We start from the raw sequence: 18,481 nt of genomic DNA, 5'->3' as shown, positions 1-18,481 counted from the left end.
AGGTAGGAGCAGAGTCCAGGAGGGTGGTCCTTTTGATCAGAGGGGCAGAAATGGAAACATGAAGAGAGGAGAGGGAGGAATCAGCAAAGCATTTAAGGTTTGAATTTATTTCTCAGAGAACCTTAACTTTGGCTGGAAAGATGAAGTCGGGGTGGTGTCTAGTTCCATGGGTGATGAGTCACGGGTAGAGCTGAAGGGCTGAAACTTCCAGGGGAGGGCAGATGGACTCCCTTTCAAAAAGTGATAGCTCAGCCCTGAACAAGAATTCTGCCCCCTCTACCACTTGTAGGATGACTCCAGAGAAAGTCCCTAACCACTTTGAACCTCGTTTTTCTCATTTTACAACTGTCATGAAGTTTTTGTGAGGAACAAATGTGCTAAATAACATGGGTGGGAATGTTTCTGCAGTGAACAAAGTAAAAGGTTTTACAAAATAGGTGATAATAATAATCATTTTTATAATTACATTAAGCATGTGAATGAGTAAGAACTTGGAGGAAGACAGCAGAGAGAGATCAGAGATCCCAGAGCTTAAACTTGGAGAAATTTCAGGGTACTACATCATCCAAAGGAGGAGGCCGTGATGGAGGCAGAGGTAAACTTGAAGAGGTAAGACTCTCAAGATGGGGAGTGCTTTGGGGTGGACTCCACAGAAAAAGAAATTCAGCTGGTAAATACTCATCAAAAGTATCTTATCTATCTGGTTATGATAGAATGACTTTCAGAGTCAGAATCAACATGAAATGGAGAAAATATCCTTCTGCAGAGGTCACTGCCCTGACCTGGGAACCCCCCCAGACAACCAAATGGCCAGGGAAGTCACCTCAGGGAACACGTGAAATCTTCAAGAACTGTTTGTATCCACTGAGCATGTTAACAAGAGAGGGTCGTCCGCTTGGTACCTCTTTTCCTTTTCCAGCCCCCAACCCCAATTCACATCCAGTTCAAATGGTCTCCCTCACTCGATTTGCTTCCCCCAAGTCCCTTCTCCATTCTGTTGGAAAACAAAAACCTCCTCATGTGGTCAAATCCTTTCACAGTTCCCCACTGCCTCGGAATAGAGGCTGCATTCCTTAGGCATAGACCGTGCACCCCTGGCCCAGCCCTCCTGCTCCAGCGCTCTCCCCTGTCACTCCTGCAGGCACCTCTGCTCCAGTTAGACATGTTTCCCACACCACCCTAGGCTCTCATCGCTCCCTGTCATTACAAGGGAGGCTTTCCGCGTTAACTTGGAAAGCATTTCTTAAGTCCCAGGCTGAGTCAGATGCCCCTGGACGTACCCTTGCCGTTACTCTGTTGGTGGTCTGATTTCTCATGTTTCTCCAACAGAGAACCTCTTGAGAACAGGGACGAGCAGTATCTCTTTTCTCTGTACAATTCCTATCACACAAACAAACCCTGTTTTCCCATAAACCAACCCTGTTTTCAAGTGGTCTTTCTGGTTGTTAGTCCACTCGTCCCGATTTGGGGTCTCCAAAATGCACCCCCACTGTACTTGCGGAGTACAGGTGGGGAACCTGGTCTAGAGCTCCCTGTGGGGAGCGTGTCCCTTGCACTACCCGGGGCGGCCGCCAGGGGCCGCCGGGCTCTTTGTTTTCCTCTGTGGCCCGGGTCAGGGCGGCCCGAGGCCCGCAGAGCGCATGCTCTGGGGCAGTTCGCGGCCCAGCCGGCGAGCGGAGGAGTCCTAGGAGCTGACCGGCACCGAGGTAGGTCGCGCGCGTGGTGGGCGAGGGGTCCTGGAGGACGGCGGCGCGCCGAGCGACCACGGCCAGAGCGCGGTGGGGGTCCCCGGCGGGCGGCGCAGTGGCTCGCGCGCGCGCGCCCGGTCGCGTGGCGACGTCTCCACGTGAAGCCGGGCGGCAGGAAGGCGCAAGTGCGGGCGCGCGTGTCCCCGGTCCCGCGGGGCGTCCGGGCGAGGGCCGGCCCCGCCTCGCTTGAGCGAGCCCGGTGGCCCCTCCGCCGCAGCGCTTCTCGCGTCCGGCCCGCGGCGCCCGCGCGGGCGGGAGATTCAAACGGCCGGAGCGCGGCCGCGGTGACCTCACTGGCCCGTGCGCGGACCCGCTGGCCTGCGGCGGGAGCGCTCCCTGGTGCGGGCCCGTTTCCGGAGCGGAGAGTGACTTTGCCCGGACTCCGCGGGGGCGTTGGGCTTGCAGGGGCCCGGAGCCCTGCCGGAGGGGCGGCTGCAGGGGCTGCAGGGTCGGCGGGGAGGGGCTGCCGCAGGGCAGCCTGGGCACCGGGACCCCTGTGGACCGTAGAGGTTGCTGTGAACTCCGCATCCACTTGTTAATGCAAAAACACATTCAAACCTGTAGAGAGTTTTTGTGAGTTTATTTGAGCCGAACTGTGGACAAGTGCCGGGAAGCAAAACCTCAAGGAATGGGGATGATGCTCCGGAGAATGGCGGGTTTTTACCTTGTTTTTATAAATTACCGTCAAAGGAGCAGCCGGAAGTGGGTTACATGAAATCCATTGGTGATAGATTCGGGAGGTGGGAGAAGGCCAAGCGGGACACCTCTGGGATTGGATAAAAAGTGAAGTGATGGACACATGCCTTTTACTGAGGCGGTGCAGGATAGTTAACAGTTGACATGGTGACTAACAGTGAGGGAGTTTGTGGTCTGGGCCCGGGGGTCATTTGTTGCGCCCTGAGGCGTCCTGAAAGAGGGAAGTTACTAGGTACCCAGACGTTTCACAGGTACGTTATCTCACATGCAGAAAGACAATAGGCTCAGTAAAGATTGGAAATTGATCTTTGTCAGGGAAAACACTGGCCTAGGAAATGACTGCCTTCTATAAACTGCTTTTAGTTAAATTTTTCATTTCAGACCATTCTCTGTACTTACTTTAGGTCTTTGAGTTTGCAGAACCGCCATGCAGGCCTTCCCTGAACTAGTCAGGTTAGCATGTGGGCCTCCCACCCCCTTTTTTGGTCCATAAACGCATTTGTCAGCAGGTTATTTACTGCTGTCTACCCCGTGCTGCGCTGGCAGGGCTGGGGAGCGATGGTGAGAAGGGCCCCACGTGGCCTTTGCGGAACTGCAGGTCTCCTTGGGGAGACCCATGCGGGGCCACAATTACGTAAGTGCCAGTGTGATCAGGGATGTTTGCCGCGGAGCCAGGGGCACTGCTGCTGACAAGTCGTTCATCAAATAGCAATTGAGGTGCTCCAACCAAGTGTGGTTCGCGTGCGTGTCCTCGCAGAAGTTGGGTGTATGGAGTGTTACACAGGAACTCAGCCCAGGAGGGTCAGGGATGGCTTTCCAGGTGAGGTGACGCTTGAACCGGGTTTTAAAGGAGCTGCAGAGTTGTTCAGGTGGAGGGGTTGGGGTGATACAGGCAAAGGAAACAGCACATGCAAAGGCGTGAAGGTCTAGGTGAGTGTAGTGGTCAGGGGTTCCACAGATGTTTGAGTCTGACGAACACAGGGTACAAGGAGAGGAGGAACAAGATGCTACAACAGGGACTGGGTCTTGAAAGGTCTCAGGTGCCAGACCAAGGGACACTGGGTGGAGGTGGAAAAGGCAGGGTGGTTTCACCCAAGAAGAGTATTAGAATGGAGTCTGGAACAATGAATTAGGGGTTCATGCTGGTGTTTTCCGGGACATCCCAAGAGCAGGGATCCTGTTCAGTTTTGCAACTCACTAGTTGAGTCCCCTTGGGCCTCCCACTAAATCTTCCTATTGGTTTCTTTATCTGTAAAATGAAGGTAAAAGGCATGTGGTGAGAATTACTGATACCTGTATTTTCCATAAAGCGGTAGTTCTCACATCTGGTGGACAATGTGGCCCCTTTTCTTAGGAAAAATAAACACATAAACCCAGACACAGCTCTGTATACAAAGGGGAACCCCTGGTTAGGAAACTTTTAAAAAATATATTTTTTTATTGAAGGGACAGGGGGAGAGAGAGAAACATCAATGATGAGAGAGAATCATTGATTGGCTGCCTCCTGCACACCCCCCGCTGGGGATTGGACCCTCAACCTGGGCATGTGCCCTTGACCAGAATCGAACCCCGGATCCTTTAGTCCGCAGGCCAATGCTCTATTCACTGAGCCAAGCCAGCCAGGGCTGGTTAGGAAACACTTGAGGTGGAGTATCCCGGGCAGGGAGTGTGCCTGGCACGCAGCAGGAGTTCAGCACATGTTTTTGACAGATGAGCCCCTGTCCTCCCTTCCCTGGGGACCTTTCTCACAAAGAGATTCATCAGCCTCTGGGTCTGGCCCGCAGTTGTCTGCCTCCTGACACTGGGGATGAGGGGGTGGCAGGGACAGCTGCTGTGGTTAGAGAGAGGGCTCTGTCTCCCTTTGTAGAAACGAGGCTGTGGTGGGGTTACAGGGGGTCACAGCAGGAACACAGGCCCTCCCTGGTAGACTGTCTAGTCCAGCGGTCGCCAACCCGTGGTCCGTGAGGTCCGAAAGATTGGCGACCGCTGGTCTAGTCTGATGTGCCTTCATTCATCACATGAAGAATAGGCCCAGGGCGAGGTCGGAAGGGGGAGCTCTGGCCCTGGTCGGGAGACCTGCCCTTTCACCCCACTCCTGTGCGGCCTGGGGTGCCTTTCCCTGAACCTCAGCTTTCTTACCTGTGAAACCAGGGTGATCACGTTTAACCCAGAAGGCAGGTGTGAGCATTCTAGGAGAGTTGACTGTGTCTGATTTTTAATTATTCGGGACTGTGTCTCACTCTTCTCCCAGATTGTCAGCTCCTCAAACATGGAAGCTGTGTGTGTGGATTGTGGGTGGACAAAAGACTACTCCTATTCCCCGCCAGACACTCCCTGTCTGGCTAGGAAAACACACCCAGAGCAGTTAGAGAGGGCGTGTGCACAAGGACTGGTTGTGCTCTAGGATGCAGGTGGGTAGTGGGGGTCAGGCTCCGCCCTTGAGGAGGTGCCCTCTCATTCCCTGTCCTGCCCGGAGGATTGCTCACAGCAGCACTGCAGTGCCCAGAGACCTCCACTTGAGAGATGAGGATCCTCAGGCCCAGAGAACTGGGGTTGTTAGACCCTAAAGCCAGAGGTCAACCACAGCAGGGGGTTGGCCTTTCCCATGTCCTTCAGGTTCTTCACCCACCGGCCCAGCCTCGCCGCCTGTCTCCTCTCTGGTCTCACCATCCTCTCCCTCTCAGCTTCCTTCTGCCTTTTGCCCTTTGTGTTTGGCCAAGTTCATGGGGGACCCTGGGGAGGCCTGCCCACGCTGCCCCCACCCCTGCCCGGATCATGGACTACCTTTAGCCAACCTGTTGTGGGTTGTTTGTTTATTATTTGTTTGTTTGTTTGTTTATTTTAATCCATCAGATATACCTGGGTTCTATTTCTGACTCTCCACTCTCCTCCCCTAGTCCAATTAATCTCTCTGTTTTCTTATTATGATAAAATATGTATACCATAAAATTTACCATTTCAACCATTTATAAATGTACAGTTTGGTGGCATTAATTGCGTTCACATTGTTGTGTGACCCCCAAGTTATTCTCTATGTATCACCTTGTCTATACTTCACACAGCACCTTCTGTAACAATTTTTTTCTTTCCCGCTAGAATGTAAGCTCCATGAGAACAGGGGGAGGGTTACTGTTCTTTTTTTTTTTCTTACTACTTCGGGCCCAAAGCCACACAGTGGTAACAGACACTCAGTAAGTATTTGTGGGATGAATGAACACTTGAGCTTCCATGTATTGAACACAGCAGGTCCTTGAATAATGATACTGCATTCAACATTGTTTCATTATAATGTTGATGAGACACTGTAATCTGTTCACTTAAAGTCACAGAACCTATTGACAATGTTAAGTGTGAAATTACTATTTATTGTGTGCTTGGCTCTTAAAAGTTCTTTATAAAGTCTTTTTTATGTTATATGTATTACATTCTGTATTACAAAAAAAATGCAAGCTAGAGAAAAGAAAATGTTATTAAGAAAATCACAACACACAGACACTGGGCGGTGGGGGCTTGCCCGGGGTGGGAATGGCTGGGGGGGGGGATGTCAATGGGGAAAAAGGAGACATATGTAAAACTTTAGACAATAATAATAATAATTTTTTAAAATGTATTTTATTGATATTTTACAGAGAGGAAGTGAGAGGGATAGAGAGTTAGAAACATCGATGAGAGAGAAACATCGATCAGCTGCCTCCTGCACACTCCCCACTGGGGATGTGCCCGCAACCAAGGTACATGCCCTTGACCGGAATCGAACCTGGGACCCTTGAGTCCGCAGGCTGACGCTCTATCCATTGAGCCAAACTGGTTAGGGCTATAATAATAATTTTTTTTTTTTATTGATTTTTTACAGAGAGGAAGGGAGAGAGATAGAGAGTTAGAAACATCGATGAGAGAGGAACATCGAGCAGCTGCCTCCTGCACATCTCCCACTGGGAATGTGCCCGCAACCCAGGTACATGCCCTTGACCGGAATCGAACCTGGGACCTTTCAGTCCGCAGGCCAACGCTCTATCCACTGAGCCAAACCGATTTCGGCTATAATAATAATTTTTAAAAACAATCATAAGGAAGAGAAAATACATTTATAGCAATGTACATATTTATTGAAAAAACTCCACATATAAGTGGATCTGGCAGTTCAGACCTGTGTTGTTTAGGGTCAGTTGTATTTAGTTTTGTAAGAAACTACCAAACTGTCTTCCAAAGTGGCCGTGCCGTTTTGCATTCCCACCAATGAATGAGAATTCTGTTGTTTCACATCCTCACCAACATTTGGCATTGTGTTCCAGGTTTGGGCCATTCTAATAGATGTGCAGTGGTACATGTCATTCTGTCTTTAGGGCAGCCCTAAGAAGTAGTATGGCAACCCCTTTTACAGATGAGGATACAATTCAAAGAGGTTAAGGCTGCTGGCCAACCATGGTCACAAAAGCCAGGTGAACAAGCCACAGCTCTGGCAGGTGAATCCAGATCCCTCTAATCCCAAGGAATGTGCATTTTTAGTGTAGGAAGAGGGGTCTCAAAGAGGTAGGTTGGAGGGGAGGTTTCCCGGCCTGGGAGAAAAAAAGTTGGGTGAAGCTCAGAACTGCCACCTCATTAGAGTCAGAACCTGTAGAAGCTCAACCTGCACAGCTACTTCCTTATCTTCAGTACTTTGTTCTTCTCTCTCAGGGTAGTCAGCAGAATGTCCCCCAAAATTTAGAGGCTACTGCTCTTTGTATTCACGTATTGTGGAGTGGGGAGCTGGAGAGGGTGAGGCTCCAGGACCTACTGGAAGGAAGGGAGGGAGGGAGGAAGGAAAAGAGGGAGTGGGCTGCTGGATAGACCCACACAGCTGAGCCTGAAAAGAGCTCTTGTTCTACAAATTCCATCTGTAGCCTTGGGTAGAGTCTCCATCCCTTATCTATGAAAATGGGGGAGAGGAGGGTTAGGTTAGTTAGATCTGTGCCTGAGAGTTACCTGGGGCAGGCCATAGACATTGTAATCCAATATTGGTTAGTTACTCTTTTTTTTAATACATTTTTATTGATTTCAGAGAGATGAGAGGAGGGGAGAGAGAGATAGAAACGTAAATGATGAGAATTATTGATCGGCTGCCTCCTGCACGCCCTCTACTAGGGATTGAGCCCCCAACTCAGGCATGTGCCCTTGACCGGAATCAAACCTGGGACCCTTCAGTCTGCAGGCTGACACTCTTTCCACTGAGCCAAACCAGCTAGGGCTGGACTCTTTTTTGCAGTTGTTTTGTTTTTTGTTAATCCTCACCTAAGGATATTTTTCCATTGATTTTTAGAGAGAGTAGCAGGGAAGAGGTAGAGACAGAGAGAAACATCATTATTTGAGAGAGACATCGATTGGTTGCCTTGATTGGGTGCCTCCCACACACACCCTGACCGGTCCAGGGATTTGACCAAAATTGAACCCAAGACCCTTCAGTCTGCCTGGCCCGTGCTCTATCCAATGAGTCAAAGTGGCTAGGGCCAGAGGCTAGACCAGGGGTGGGCAAACTTTTTGACTCAAGGGCCACAATGGGTTCTTAAACTGGACCGGAGGGCCAGAACAAAAGCATGGATGGAGTGTTTGTGTGAACTAATATAAATTCAAAGTAAACATCATTACATAAAAGGGTACGGTCTCTTTTTTTCAATAGTTTTATTCATTTCAAACAGGCCGGATCCGGCCCGCGGGCAGTGGTTTGCCCACGGCTGGGCTAGACTCTTAACTGCCACAGGCTGTACCACTTCTGCATCAGGACAGCTCTAAAGTGTCCTGGCCCCGGTCATCCCTACAGAAAGATCACAGTTCAGAGTTTGGGCACCCCAGGCTTAGACAACCTGACTGTACTTCACAACCTTAAAGACCAGGGCTCAATAAAGATGCATTGTGGAGGAAAATGGGGGCACAAATTGGCTGGATTGACATCGAGAGAGAATGCCTCTGTTCTCAGCAGCCTTGGGGAAGACCTGAAGACCTTGGGGAGTAGTAGCAGTTAAAGGAGGGGAGGGGTTCAAGACAGGCTTTTAGCTGCCCTGGATCATCCTGGGTCCAATAACCAACCTTCCTTCCTTCCTTTTATTTTCTTTTCTTTTTTTTCTTTTTTTTTTAATTTGTATTGATTTCAGAGAGGAAGGGAGAAGGAGAGAGAGAAACATCAATGATGAGAGAATCATTGATCAGCTGCCTCCCGCACATCCCACACCGGGGATCGAGCCCGAAACCTGGGCATGTGCCCCAGACTGGAATCGAACCCGGGACCCTTCAGTCCACAGGCTGAAGCTCTATCCACTGAGCTAAACCAGCTAGGGCCTAACAACCCTTCTTGTCACCCATAGGTGATTTCCTTTCACTCTTTTGTAACACTTGGTGTTTGTGTGCCCTTGTGGGACTCTTTAGAAAAGCCAGGCTCCTCCCAGAAGTGACACTTAGGGATCAAAGGGCACAAATGGCCTGGTTTGGTTTTACTTAATTAGGATTAGAATAACTTTGTAATGTCTCATAATAACAGTAATACATCAGAGTTACATAGTGGTTATGTAGTTAACCATTAGTTACAAAGTTACTAGTGATTATCTCAGGGTTTGAGGGCAGTTATGAGGGATACTTAATATTCTTCAGCTATAGCCACACCAGCTTTTTCATTTTTTATAATAAAAACTAGAGGCATGAAAATTCATGCACTGGAGGGGGGGTCCCTCAGCCTGGCCTGCCCCTCTCACAGTCCGGGAGCCCTTAGGGGTGGGAGGCGACCCAGCGATCAGGGGAAGGTGACGCCCCATCTCACCTCTGCTGCTGCCACTGCCAGCAGCGCAAGCCTCGGCCGGCCCTGGTAACCTCAGCCTCGGGCAGCCCTGGGCGACTGGGCAGCCACCATCCGAGGCTTGCCTGCACCTCGGGCCGGCCCTGCGCGGCTGGGAGCTGACATCTGAAGCTTGCCTGTGCCTTGGGCTGGCCCTGGGGGGCTGGGGGGCTGAGGGGACTGGAGATCTCCGGAGGCAGGCATGCAGAGCGGCCGGGCCCGCCTAGGAGCGGGCCCAGCCTTGCCGTGCACCTGCCGCCCCGGCAGGGCTGAGGGGACTGGGCACCACCATCTTATGGCTGTGGATGCCGCCATCTTTTTGAGGGTGTGACAGTCAATTAGCATATTCCCTCTTTATTAGATAGGATATGTAATGCTTCTTAATAAACATCTTATATAATATAGGAAAGTGTAAAGAAAAAATTGTCCATAATCTTATTTTCCAGAGGTTATTATTGTTAATAATGGATGTATTTCCTTCACATTTTTCTACACTTATTTTTACATGTGTGTATGCATTATATTTCAAAAGTGGGATGGACTGTTTTCTGATGTGCTTATTATTTGGCAATGGTAAACATCTTCCTATTCAATAAGTCTCTGAAAGCATCACTTTTAGTGGCTTTATACTGTTCGATCATGAATATACTACATAGCCACTCTCCTATTAAGCACATGGGTTGCTCCACTTTTTTTTTTTTTTTTTTAATGTTATGAAGCATACAGTAGAGAATGTCTGTGGAACTTACTCTTTGGGCGTATTATTTTGTTCTTGTTCTTAGATAAATTCTGAGAAGTGGAATTGCTGGGCAGTGCCTCTTGCCTTTGTAAAGGTCTTTTTCTTTGGGTAATATTGCCTAATTAGAGCAGGGCATTGATTGCCATCTGACATGGTGTGTTTGCCTGGGCTTTTCAGGACAGGAAGATGCCACCCAAGCGTGTGGCTAAGAAAAGGTCACCCCCAGAAGATGCTCTCCCCAAAAGCAAGAAAGTGAAGGGTAAGTTGGCTTCTGTCTCTATGTATGGCCTCTTGAAGCCCCAAAATCTGGGACTGGGCTCCTTCCCCGCTGACATTTGAAGCTGAGGGGCCTGGAAGTCCATAAGCTCCACCCAGTTGGCAGGTGTCCTGTAGGTCATTGAATCCCACCTCAAGGAATCATAAAGGCACAGAGACTTGTTCAAAGCACTCAGGTGGTACTAGCAAAACACTAGACCCGAAGGCTTTGCCCCAGGCAGTAGTGGCTTATGGTTTGGACCACTGGCGTCCAGATGTGGGTTCATGGCCCTGCCACTTTCTAGGTATGTAGCTTTGAACAAGTATCTTACTCTCGCTGAGCTTGGATTACCCTTTCATGAAATAGGAGGCGAGAACAATTCCAACCTCACCGGCCTGTTGTGAGGAAAATGAGATAATGTCATGGAAGCATTTGAGGGAGGTGGCTGTGGTTTCCTCTGTTCTGGAACCCTGGAGGGAGACAGGGAGGAGAGCCGCCCCCATCTGAGAAGGGTGGTGTGGGCCCACACTCAGACAGTGTCTGTCTTTTGCAGACCCTCGTAACCAGGCAGTGAGGGCCGGTGCTTCCCACCGCGTTCCAGGCGCCTGCTACACCCGAGGTGCCTGCAGGCCGAGCCCTGCCAACCAGAAACCCCGACCAGGTGGCTCCCTGCCCTGCCTGGCAACCCTGGGGGAGGGACTGGACACCATTGGCTGTCCAGGGGCACAGACGGTTGCCATTGGCCAGCAGATGGTCCTGGACTGCCCACTGGTTGGCGCTTACCTCGGCAAAAACCTGTGTTAGCTCTTACTGCTGCTCCTCCCTCTTCAGCTGTGGTTGTGTATCTACTTATTGGAACCAGGGTGTCTGTGTGACTGTGTTCAGGAGTTCCGTGACACCCTGAGGATGGAGGCTAACTGTAGACCCATGTAGGCTCCCTTGGTTTCAGTGCAAACACTATTACTTATTAGCTCTATTAACCTCTCTGAGGCTCCATTCCCTTTCCTATAAAATGGGATCTTAAATATGGAAGCATATTTAAGTCTGTAGCATAATTTGGGGAACTGCAGAGCAATTTAGCATTAGTGGAGTAAGCAGCCAGTAAAGAGTAGACTTTACACCTGAGCCCTCACTTTCGGCACCATGGAGTCTTATCAAGAACTTAGAGCTACTCAGGAAAACTATCTTGGGTGCTCACTGTTCTCCCCACCAAGATTCATTTCACAATACTGAGTGTCTCCTTGTTTCTATTTCCTTCCTTTCGATTAATAATGTGCTCGATTTTTAACCTTTACACAAACCCTGTGAGGTAGGGACTTCTGATATCCCCATTTCACAAATGAGGAAACAGGCTCAGAAGGGTCATACTGAGGTCTGTGGCAGAGCAGGGGATTGAACCCAGAGCCCATGCAGTGACCTCTCCTCTCTCCCACCATCCTACACACTCGGCTGTCTTCTTCACTCCTCAGTCTCACATAGGTCCCACCGCACAGAACCGGGCTTGGTGCTGACACTGGGCCAGGGTGACGTGGGCCAGTTGGGGCTGGGCGAGAATGTGATGGAGAGGAAGAAACCAGCCCTAGTAACCATTCCGGAAGACATTGTACAGGCTGAGGCTGGGGGCATGCACACCGTGTGTCTAAGCAAAAGTGGCCAGGTAGGTTGGGGGCGTGGCGTGGGATGGATAGGGTCTGGGGGAGGAGGCTTGGTGATGGAGCTGGCTAGCTGCACGGGGTGGTCTGAACAAGAATGGACTGAAAGGCCAGATCTTGCACTAATGGGGGCATCCTGGGCATAGGTCTACTCCTTTGGCTGCAATGATGAGGGTGCCCTGGGAAGGGACACATCAGTGGAGGGCTCAGAGACGGTTCCTGGGAAAGTGGAACTGCAAGAGAAAGTGGTACAAGTATCCGCAGGAGACAGTCACACAGCGGCGCTCACCGAGGATGGCCGTGTCTTCCTCTGGGGCTCCTTCCGGGTAAGATGGGCTGCAGGACTGCATGGGCTGGTCGACAGAATTACCTGGTGGGGCCCCAAGGATAACCTATCTCCATGCCCCTATTCTACTTACTGGTGAGGAAATCAAGTCCTAGAAGTAGAGCTTGGGCCCAGACCCAGCCAGGTCTCTGGCTTCTTCATTCAGGCCTGTCCACTCCATTGGCTGCTGCCTAGAATCTGATGTTGTGAAGTGTGTCTTAGGAGAGAGGTGGGTCAAGGATGTCTCTGGCCGAGGCTGATCCAGGAAGTCTGTTGTTCTCACCCATCTTGCTACCTTCAACCTCTCCTCCCTTCCTAGCTGTCTTCCATGCTTCTCAGAAATATTGGATTTTTATATTAATTTTTATTTATTTTAATATATTTTTATTGATTTCAGAGAGGGAGAGAGACAGAAACATCAGTGGTGAGAGAGAATCATTGATCGGCTGCCTCCTGCTCGCCCCCTACTGGGGATTGAGCTTCCCACCCAGGCATGTGCCCTTGTCCGGAATCGAGCCCAAGACCTTTTGGTATGAAGGCCATAGCTCTATCCATAAGCCAGCGGTTGACAACCAGTGGTCCGCAGACCACTGGTGGTCTGTGAGGTCCAAAAGGTTGGTGACCACTGCACTAAGCCAGACCGGCTAGGGCACTCCTTTGATGGTAGACCATGTGTGATTTCATTCATAAGCATTTCACTATATGCCCTCATTGCTGTTCACCTCTCCATCCCCATCTGGCACCAGTGCCCCTTACCAGACAGCTCTATGGTTGGTCTGGCTGGTATGGGGCATGCAGGCCTGGCTAAGTGCTCTGCCCCTCCCTTCTAGGACAATAATGGTGTGATTGGGCTCTTGGAGCCCATGAAGAAGAGCATGGTACCTGTGCAAGTGCAGCTGAGTGCGCCTGTGGTGAAGGTGGCCTCGGGTGAGTCTGGGGTCACTTGCTCTGGGCAGGAGTTGGAGAACCTTATTCTGGTGTTGGCCAAGCCTTGGGCTCTACAGACAAGTCCTGCATCTCCTGCCTTCCTCTCGCCCTCAGGAAACGACCACTTGGTGATGCTGACAGCTGATGGTGACCTCTACACTCTGGGCTGCGGGGAGCAGGGCCAGCTGGGCCGTGTCCCTGAATTATTTGCCAATCGTGGTGGCCGGCAGGGCCTTGGTAGGTGGGCTAGGTCCCTCTGCCAGGGCAACTCAGCAATGCACCCCCTGATGAAGGTCATAGGCAGGAGGGATTCTCTGTGCGTTTAGGCTTACATCAGATAGACTTGCAGTGGTAGTTAAGGACATTGACTCTAGCCATGGCTGGTAGCTCAGTTTGTTTGACTGTCGTCCCATTACCCCAGGGTTATGGGTTCAATCCCTGTTCAGGGCACATATAGGAGGCAACCAGTGAATGCATAATGAATGGAGCAACAAATCGATTTTCTCTCTCCCTCCCTCTTTCAAATCAATAAATAAATTCATAGATAGATAGATAGATAGATAGATAGATAGATAGATAGATAAGAACTTTGACTCTAGAGCCAGGCTACCCTGGTTTTGAATCCTGGTTCTACCACCTGTTGGCTATGGGACCCAGGACATAGTTTTCTCATCTCTAAACCTACCTACTTCATTGGGTTGTTGTGAGGTTAAATGAGTTAGCAGAGAAGAATGGCACCTCTTAGGGCTGTGGGAGTCTGAGTGAGGCTCTCTACTCTCTTGGCCTTAGATACCTCTTCTGTCTAACAGGGAGAAAAGTCCCTCCTTAGCATCCCTTCGAGGGCTTTAGTGATGTGGGAGAAACCACCACGGGGAAGAGAGGAGAGGCTTTGTGTGTCTGCCACTGACCTTGGCTTCTTCTCTGCCTGCAGAACGACTCCTGGTCCCCAAGTGTGTGATGTTGAAATCCAGGGGAACCCGTGGCCATGTGAAATTCCAGGATGCCTTCTGTGGCGCCTACTTCACCTTTGCCATCTCCCTCGAGGGCCATGTATATGGCTTTGGCCTTTCAAACTACCATCAACTTGGTGAGTCCCAAACCCAGCATCGGGCATAGCCAGAGTGACCTGGGTTCCAATCCTGGCTCCACTACTCATTTCTTGCACACCCTTGGTGGAGTCACCCCTCGGAGCCAGTTTTGTCATCTGTAAAGGGAGAATATTCATATGCTGGTAGAGGGTAGGATGGCCTCAGAGGGGGATGAAGAAGAACAGCTCCTTGGACACTTTTACCCCTAAAAACTCTCTCCGGGCCTTGCCTTCCAGGAACCGCAGGCACAGAATCTTGCTTTGTACCCCAGAACTTGACATCCTTCAAGAACTCTACCAAGTCCTGGGTGGGCTTCTCTGGTGGCCAGCACCATACAGTCTGCATGGATTCAGAAGGTGGGACCTTTGGATCAGGAATGCCCTCATCTCTGCACGGGGCTGGCCTGATCCTGAGACCATGGCTCTTGGAACCTGGGTCTGCTTCATAGGTTGGGCCAGATGTGGGTCTATGAGGGTCACAACTAACCCCCCAGAGTCCTGGTGCTCTTCCAAGTATGAATTCAGTGGGGACCTGTGGAGGCTCTCCCAGGCCTCCCCAAAACTGGAAGAGGTACTGAAGACCTCTTCCTCACCACCCAGGGAATGAGGACCAGCTCCCATGGATATGGGAACTCAGCTGGCCAACCTGGAACACACCCTCTGCTACTCCACCCACACCTTAAGTCCAACTCCTGTCTACTCTCTCCCTCCTCCCACAGGAAAAGCATACAGCCTGGGCCGGGCTGAGTACGGGAGGCTGGGCCTGGGAGAGGGTGCCGAGGAGAAGAGCATGCCCACCCTCATCTCCAGGCTGCCCATCGTCTCCTCAGTGGCTTGTGGGGCCTCTGTGGGATATGCCGTGACCAAGGATGGTAAGTGGGGCTGCCCATATTCAGTCTGATTGGGGCCTGGGGGTTGTGACTCCTGTCAAATAGCCCAGCAGGCTCTGATGGCCACCATGAGATGGAGCTGAGCTGCAGAGCAGTATTTATGAAAACATAGTTTTTCTCCTGATTGTCAAAAGTTCTGACTTTGATGAACTTAAAATGAATTTTAAAATTATTTTTTATAGAGAGAGAATGGAAAGGCAGAAGGGGAGGAGGGAGAAATATTGATTTGAAAAACATCAATTGATTGCCTCCCACACGTGCCATGACCGTGGCTGGGGATCGAACCCACAACCCTTTGGTGGATGGGCCAACACTCTCCACTGAGCAACACTGGCCAGGGGAATAAACAAATTATTTTAATAAAGGTAATTTGTTCTGTAGAGGGGGAAAAAAAACAGCAAAAGGGGATATATAACCGAGACCTGGCCAGGCAGCAGGACTTGAACCCAGGTCTCCAGACTCCTGATTCAGGCTTTTCTTTACATTTCCCACCATGGAGGGTGTAAGTGAGCAGTCACCAAAGCCTGAGTGGATGAGGGTCACAGCCATGGAGGCCTTGAGAAGTCAGGCTAGCGGAGGTGCTTGATGTGGTAGAGTTCCTGAGGAAGTGGGGCTTGTACTTACACCTTGAAGATTTCTGATAAGCAAAGGAGGGCATCCTGGCACAGAAACATCCAGAGCCGTCTCAGAGGTGGCTGGTCCTGCGGATGGAGGGTGGTGTAGGATTTTTTGGAGTGGCTAGTCACAATAGGGTCTTGAATGCCATGCCTAGGAATAGGGAGAAGTAATTGGTGGTGGTTAAGGGCTGTGGTCCCAGGATGACAGAGCTCTTATCCATCATCTCCCTGGCTTTTCCCAGTTTCCCTGAACTCCCAGAGGTTGGGTCATTGCCAGGCTGCTATAGGCCAAGGCTAAAATTCACCCTTCTGTCCCAGGCTTCTGTCCTCAAGAAAGGTGAGGCTATGGATTCTGAAGATTGCTGCCCGTGTCTCTCTCTTGTAGGTCGTGTTTTTGCCTGGGGCATGGGCACCAACTACCAGCTGGGCACGGGACAGGAGGAGGATGCCTGGATCCCCGTGGAGATGACAGGCAAACAGCTGGAGAACCGCCAGGTTCTATCTGTGTCCAGCGGGGGCCAGCACACAGTCTTACTAGTCAGGGACAAGCAACAGAGCTGATGAAGCTTCTAGGGCCTGGCTCCCGGCCCCACCCCTCCCTCCTGGAACACAGAAGCTGTGATGACTACAGACTCCAGCAGGCCTTCCCCAGCCCCAAGTACTTTGTCATCACCTGCCTTTTTTTCCATCCACGGAACAGAATCACTTTCTTCTTTTTTATTCCTCCTTTCTGGAATTAGCCTGTAACCTATAGGATGGAGAGGGCGGAATGGAAGAGGGGAGTGGGTTTTGTTGGAATGTTTGATTCCCACACCCTGAGGAGTTGGGGCTCCATCGAGCCCTACTCTAGTCATGTGCCACTCTTATGTCCTTCACAGTCCACAGGCAGACCGATGGTACAGTTGTCGGACCCAGCTGTCATGCACCTATGCCTGGGGGAAACTGGAGAAGGGGCAGGGCTACCAGCCATGGGCAAGCCCAAGCCAAGTATTTGGCCCTGAACAGGTGTCCAAAGGGGCAAATAAAGAGTGATCCTCCACTTGATCAAGAAAAAGGCCAATCAGCTTTTCTCCCAGAAGCACAAGTGTTCTGTCCTGCACTGCCCATCCAGCCTGCCTCACCTGCCTGAAGTCTGGAAAGGAAGCTGGCCTGCAGAGCAGGACATGGGGGCGAGGGAAGGAGGGTTTTATAAACAAACAGCAATATCAAGAGTGAAGGGAGGGCAGGGAAGAGGGTTGGATGGGCAGAGGCTGGTTCCCAGAAAGGGAAGCAGAAGCTTGCTTGTACCGTGTCTGAGAAAATACCAAGCAGGTGGTTTTTTTTTAATGTAAAGTATTTTAGAAGAGAGAGTGAAATCTTATAACATTTTGAATAAATTTAGAGTTTTATAAAACAGGCCACTTGTTTTCTACACATTCCCTGCTTTTTTAAGGGAACATCTGCTGTGTTGGGAAGGGCAGGATAAACTTTGTCAAGACTAGGACTTAAGGTGATGTCCTGATGTGTGCCTGTCAGCTGTGCCTGTTCCATACAAATCAAAAAGATTTTATTTTTGCTTAGGTATTTATGTTTCAGGAATCACTGTATTTAAGAAAATTTATGCTGCATAATATGAGAGACATGGAATGGTTCTTTCAACATCCTAATCCCAAATCAGGATGGTACATCTCTACAAATACTTTTACTAAGCTTGCTGTTTTATCATTTTCAACAGCTCATCTAATTGATAAAACATGATTAATTGCACAGTAACTCCTAAGACAACTTATTCATATTGATGTAGATTTTCACAGGCATTTGAGCAAACAGAATCATAGAGCTGGCCTTTCTAATATGATGGTCACTAGCTACATGTAGCCATTTACATTTAAATCAATTAAAATGTGTAAAAAATTTTAAATTAACGTCCTTTTTGCACTAGCCACATTTCAAGTCCTCAATAATTACATGTGGTTAGTGCCTATGGTATTGGGCTATAGAACGTTTCTATAATTTCAGAAAGCTGCGATGAATATTGTTGATACAGCAGGTCTGTATATGAATAAGACGACATTTTTATTGGGGCCAGGAGGATTTTTCTTGGATGTCAATGACTCTTGGAAAAATGAATGTAATGTAAAATAACTTAAAATGTAGTCTGTGATTTTTCCCCCCCTTTTGAATTTTTAGTTTTGATACAGGCACTATACTGATTAGAAATTGACTTCTTAAAAGGAAAAAAAATATCACACTTTGATCGATCCCTCTCCCCCATCCACCTCATACCCATCCACCACCAATTTAAATTGGATTAGATTTATTGGAGTTTTCCCCTTTGACAGTATAGCGGGTTGGAAGTGCCTTGTTTTTAATAATAGCTCTTACGGAGTGGGACCAAAATGGGCCAGGCATTGTGCTGAGCATTTTATAGGCAATAATAGTTTGTTTAATCCTCATTTCACACCAGCTTTTAAAGTAATTGCTGTCTCAGGAAACAGTCCCTGAGAGTTGAAGTGTAGGCTAGAATCTAAATCAGCTTCTACCTGAACCCAGAACTCAAGTCCTTTTCCTTGTGTTGCATGTAAGAATTGTAAAGTTCGCTGTTGGTGCCTTATGTATATCAGAACTGTCAGGCACATAGTGTTCTCTAGTATAACTATTGTACTTTTTTTTATTCCCTAGAATTAATTAATTGCCTTGTTTTTCAAATGCTTAGTTCTGTCTTCCCTCATCTTCCTCCATCCTGGATTAATTACCCCAAAACAA

The 18,481-nt window shown here is 49.6% G+C and overlaps 1 protein-coding gene across 2 annotated transcripts; it reads left to right on the top strand.

The window, feature by feature from the left end:
* Nucleotides 1-1,615: 1,615 nt before the first annotated feature.
* RCC1 (regulator of chromosome condensation 1) lies at nucleotides 1,616-17,943 on the top strand. 2 transcript variants are annotated; one of them, XM_081087836.1, is made up of 10 exons: nucleotides 1,616-1,706; nucleotides 10,160-10,241; nucleotides 11,708-11,895; nucleotides 12,037-12,216; nucleotides 13,046-13,142; nucleotides 13,257-13,379; nucleotides 14,074-14,229; nucleotides 14,467-14,586; nucleotides 14,949-15,101; nucleotides 16,122-17,943. In XM_081087836.1, the coding sequence occupies exons 2-10, from the start codon at nucleotides 10,169-10,171 to the stop codon at nucleotides 16,295-16,297; spliced, it is 1,266 nt and encodes a 421-aa protein (XP_080943962.1). In that variant the 5' UTR covers nucleotides 1,616-1,706; nucleotides 10,160-10,168; the 3' UTR covers nucleotides 16,298-17,943. The 2 variants fall into 2 exon arrangements, with proteins under 2 accessions (XP_080943962.1, XP_080943963.1); XM_081087837.1 differs by lacking the exon at nucleotides 1,616-1,706 and adding an exon at nucleotides 10,792-10,899 and having other exon boundaries at nucleotides 10,163-10,241.
* The last annotated feature ends 538 nt before the right edge of the window (nucleotides 17,944-18,481 follow it).

This window comes from Myotis nattereri (genome assembly GCF_964212035.1).
Source record: "Myotis nattereri genome assembly, chromosome: 3".
Taxonomy (NCBI): Eukaryota; Metazoa; Chordata; class Mammalia; order Chiroptera; family Vespertilionidae; genus Myotis; species Myotis nattereri.
The sequence above is the reverse complement of the archived record's forward strand: the minus strand, read 5'-3'. Positions and strand labels throughout refer to the sequence as shown.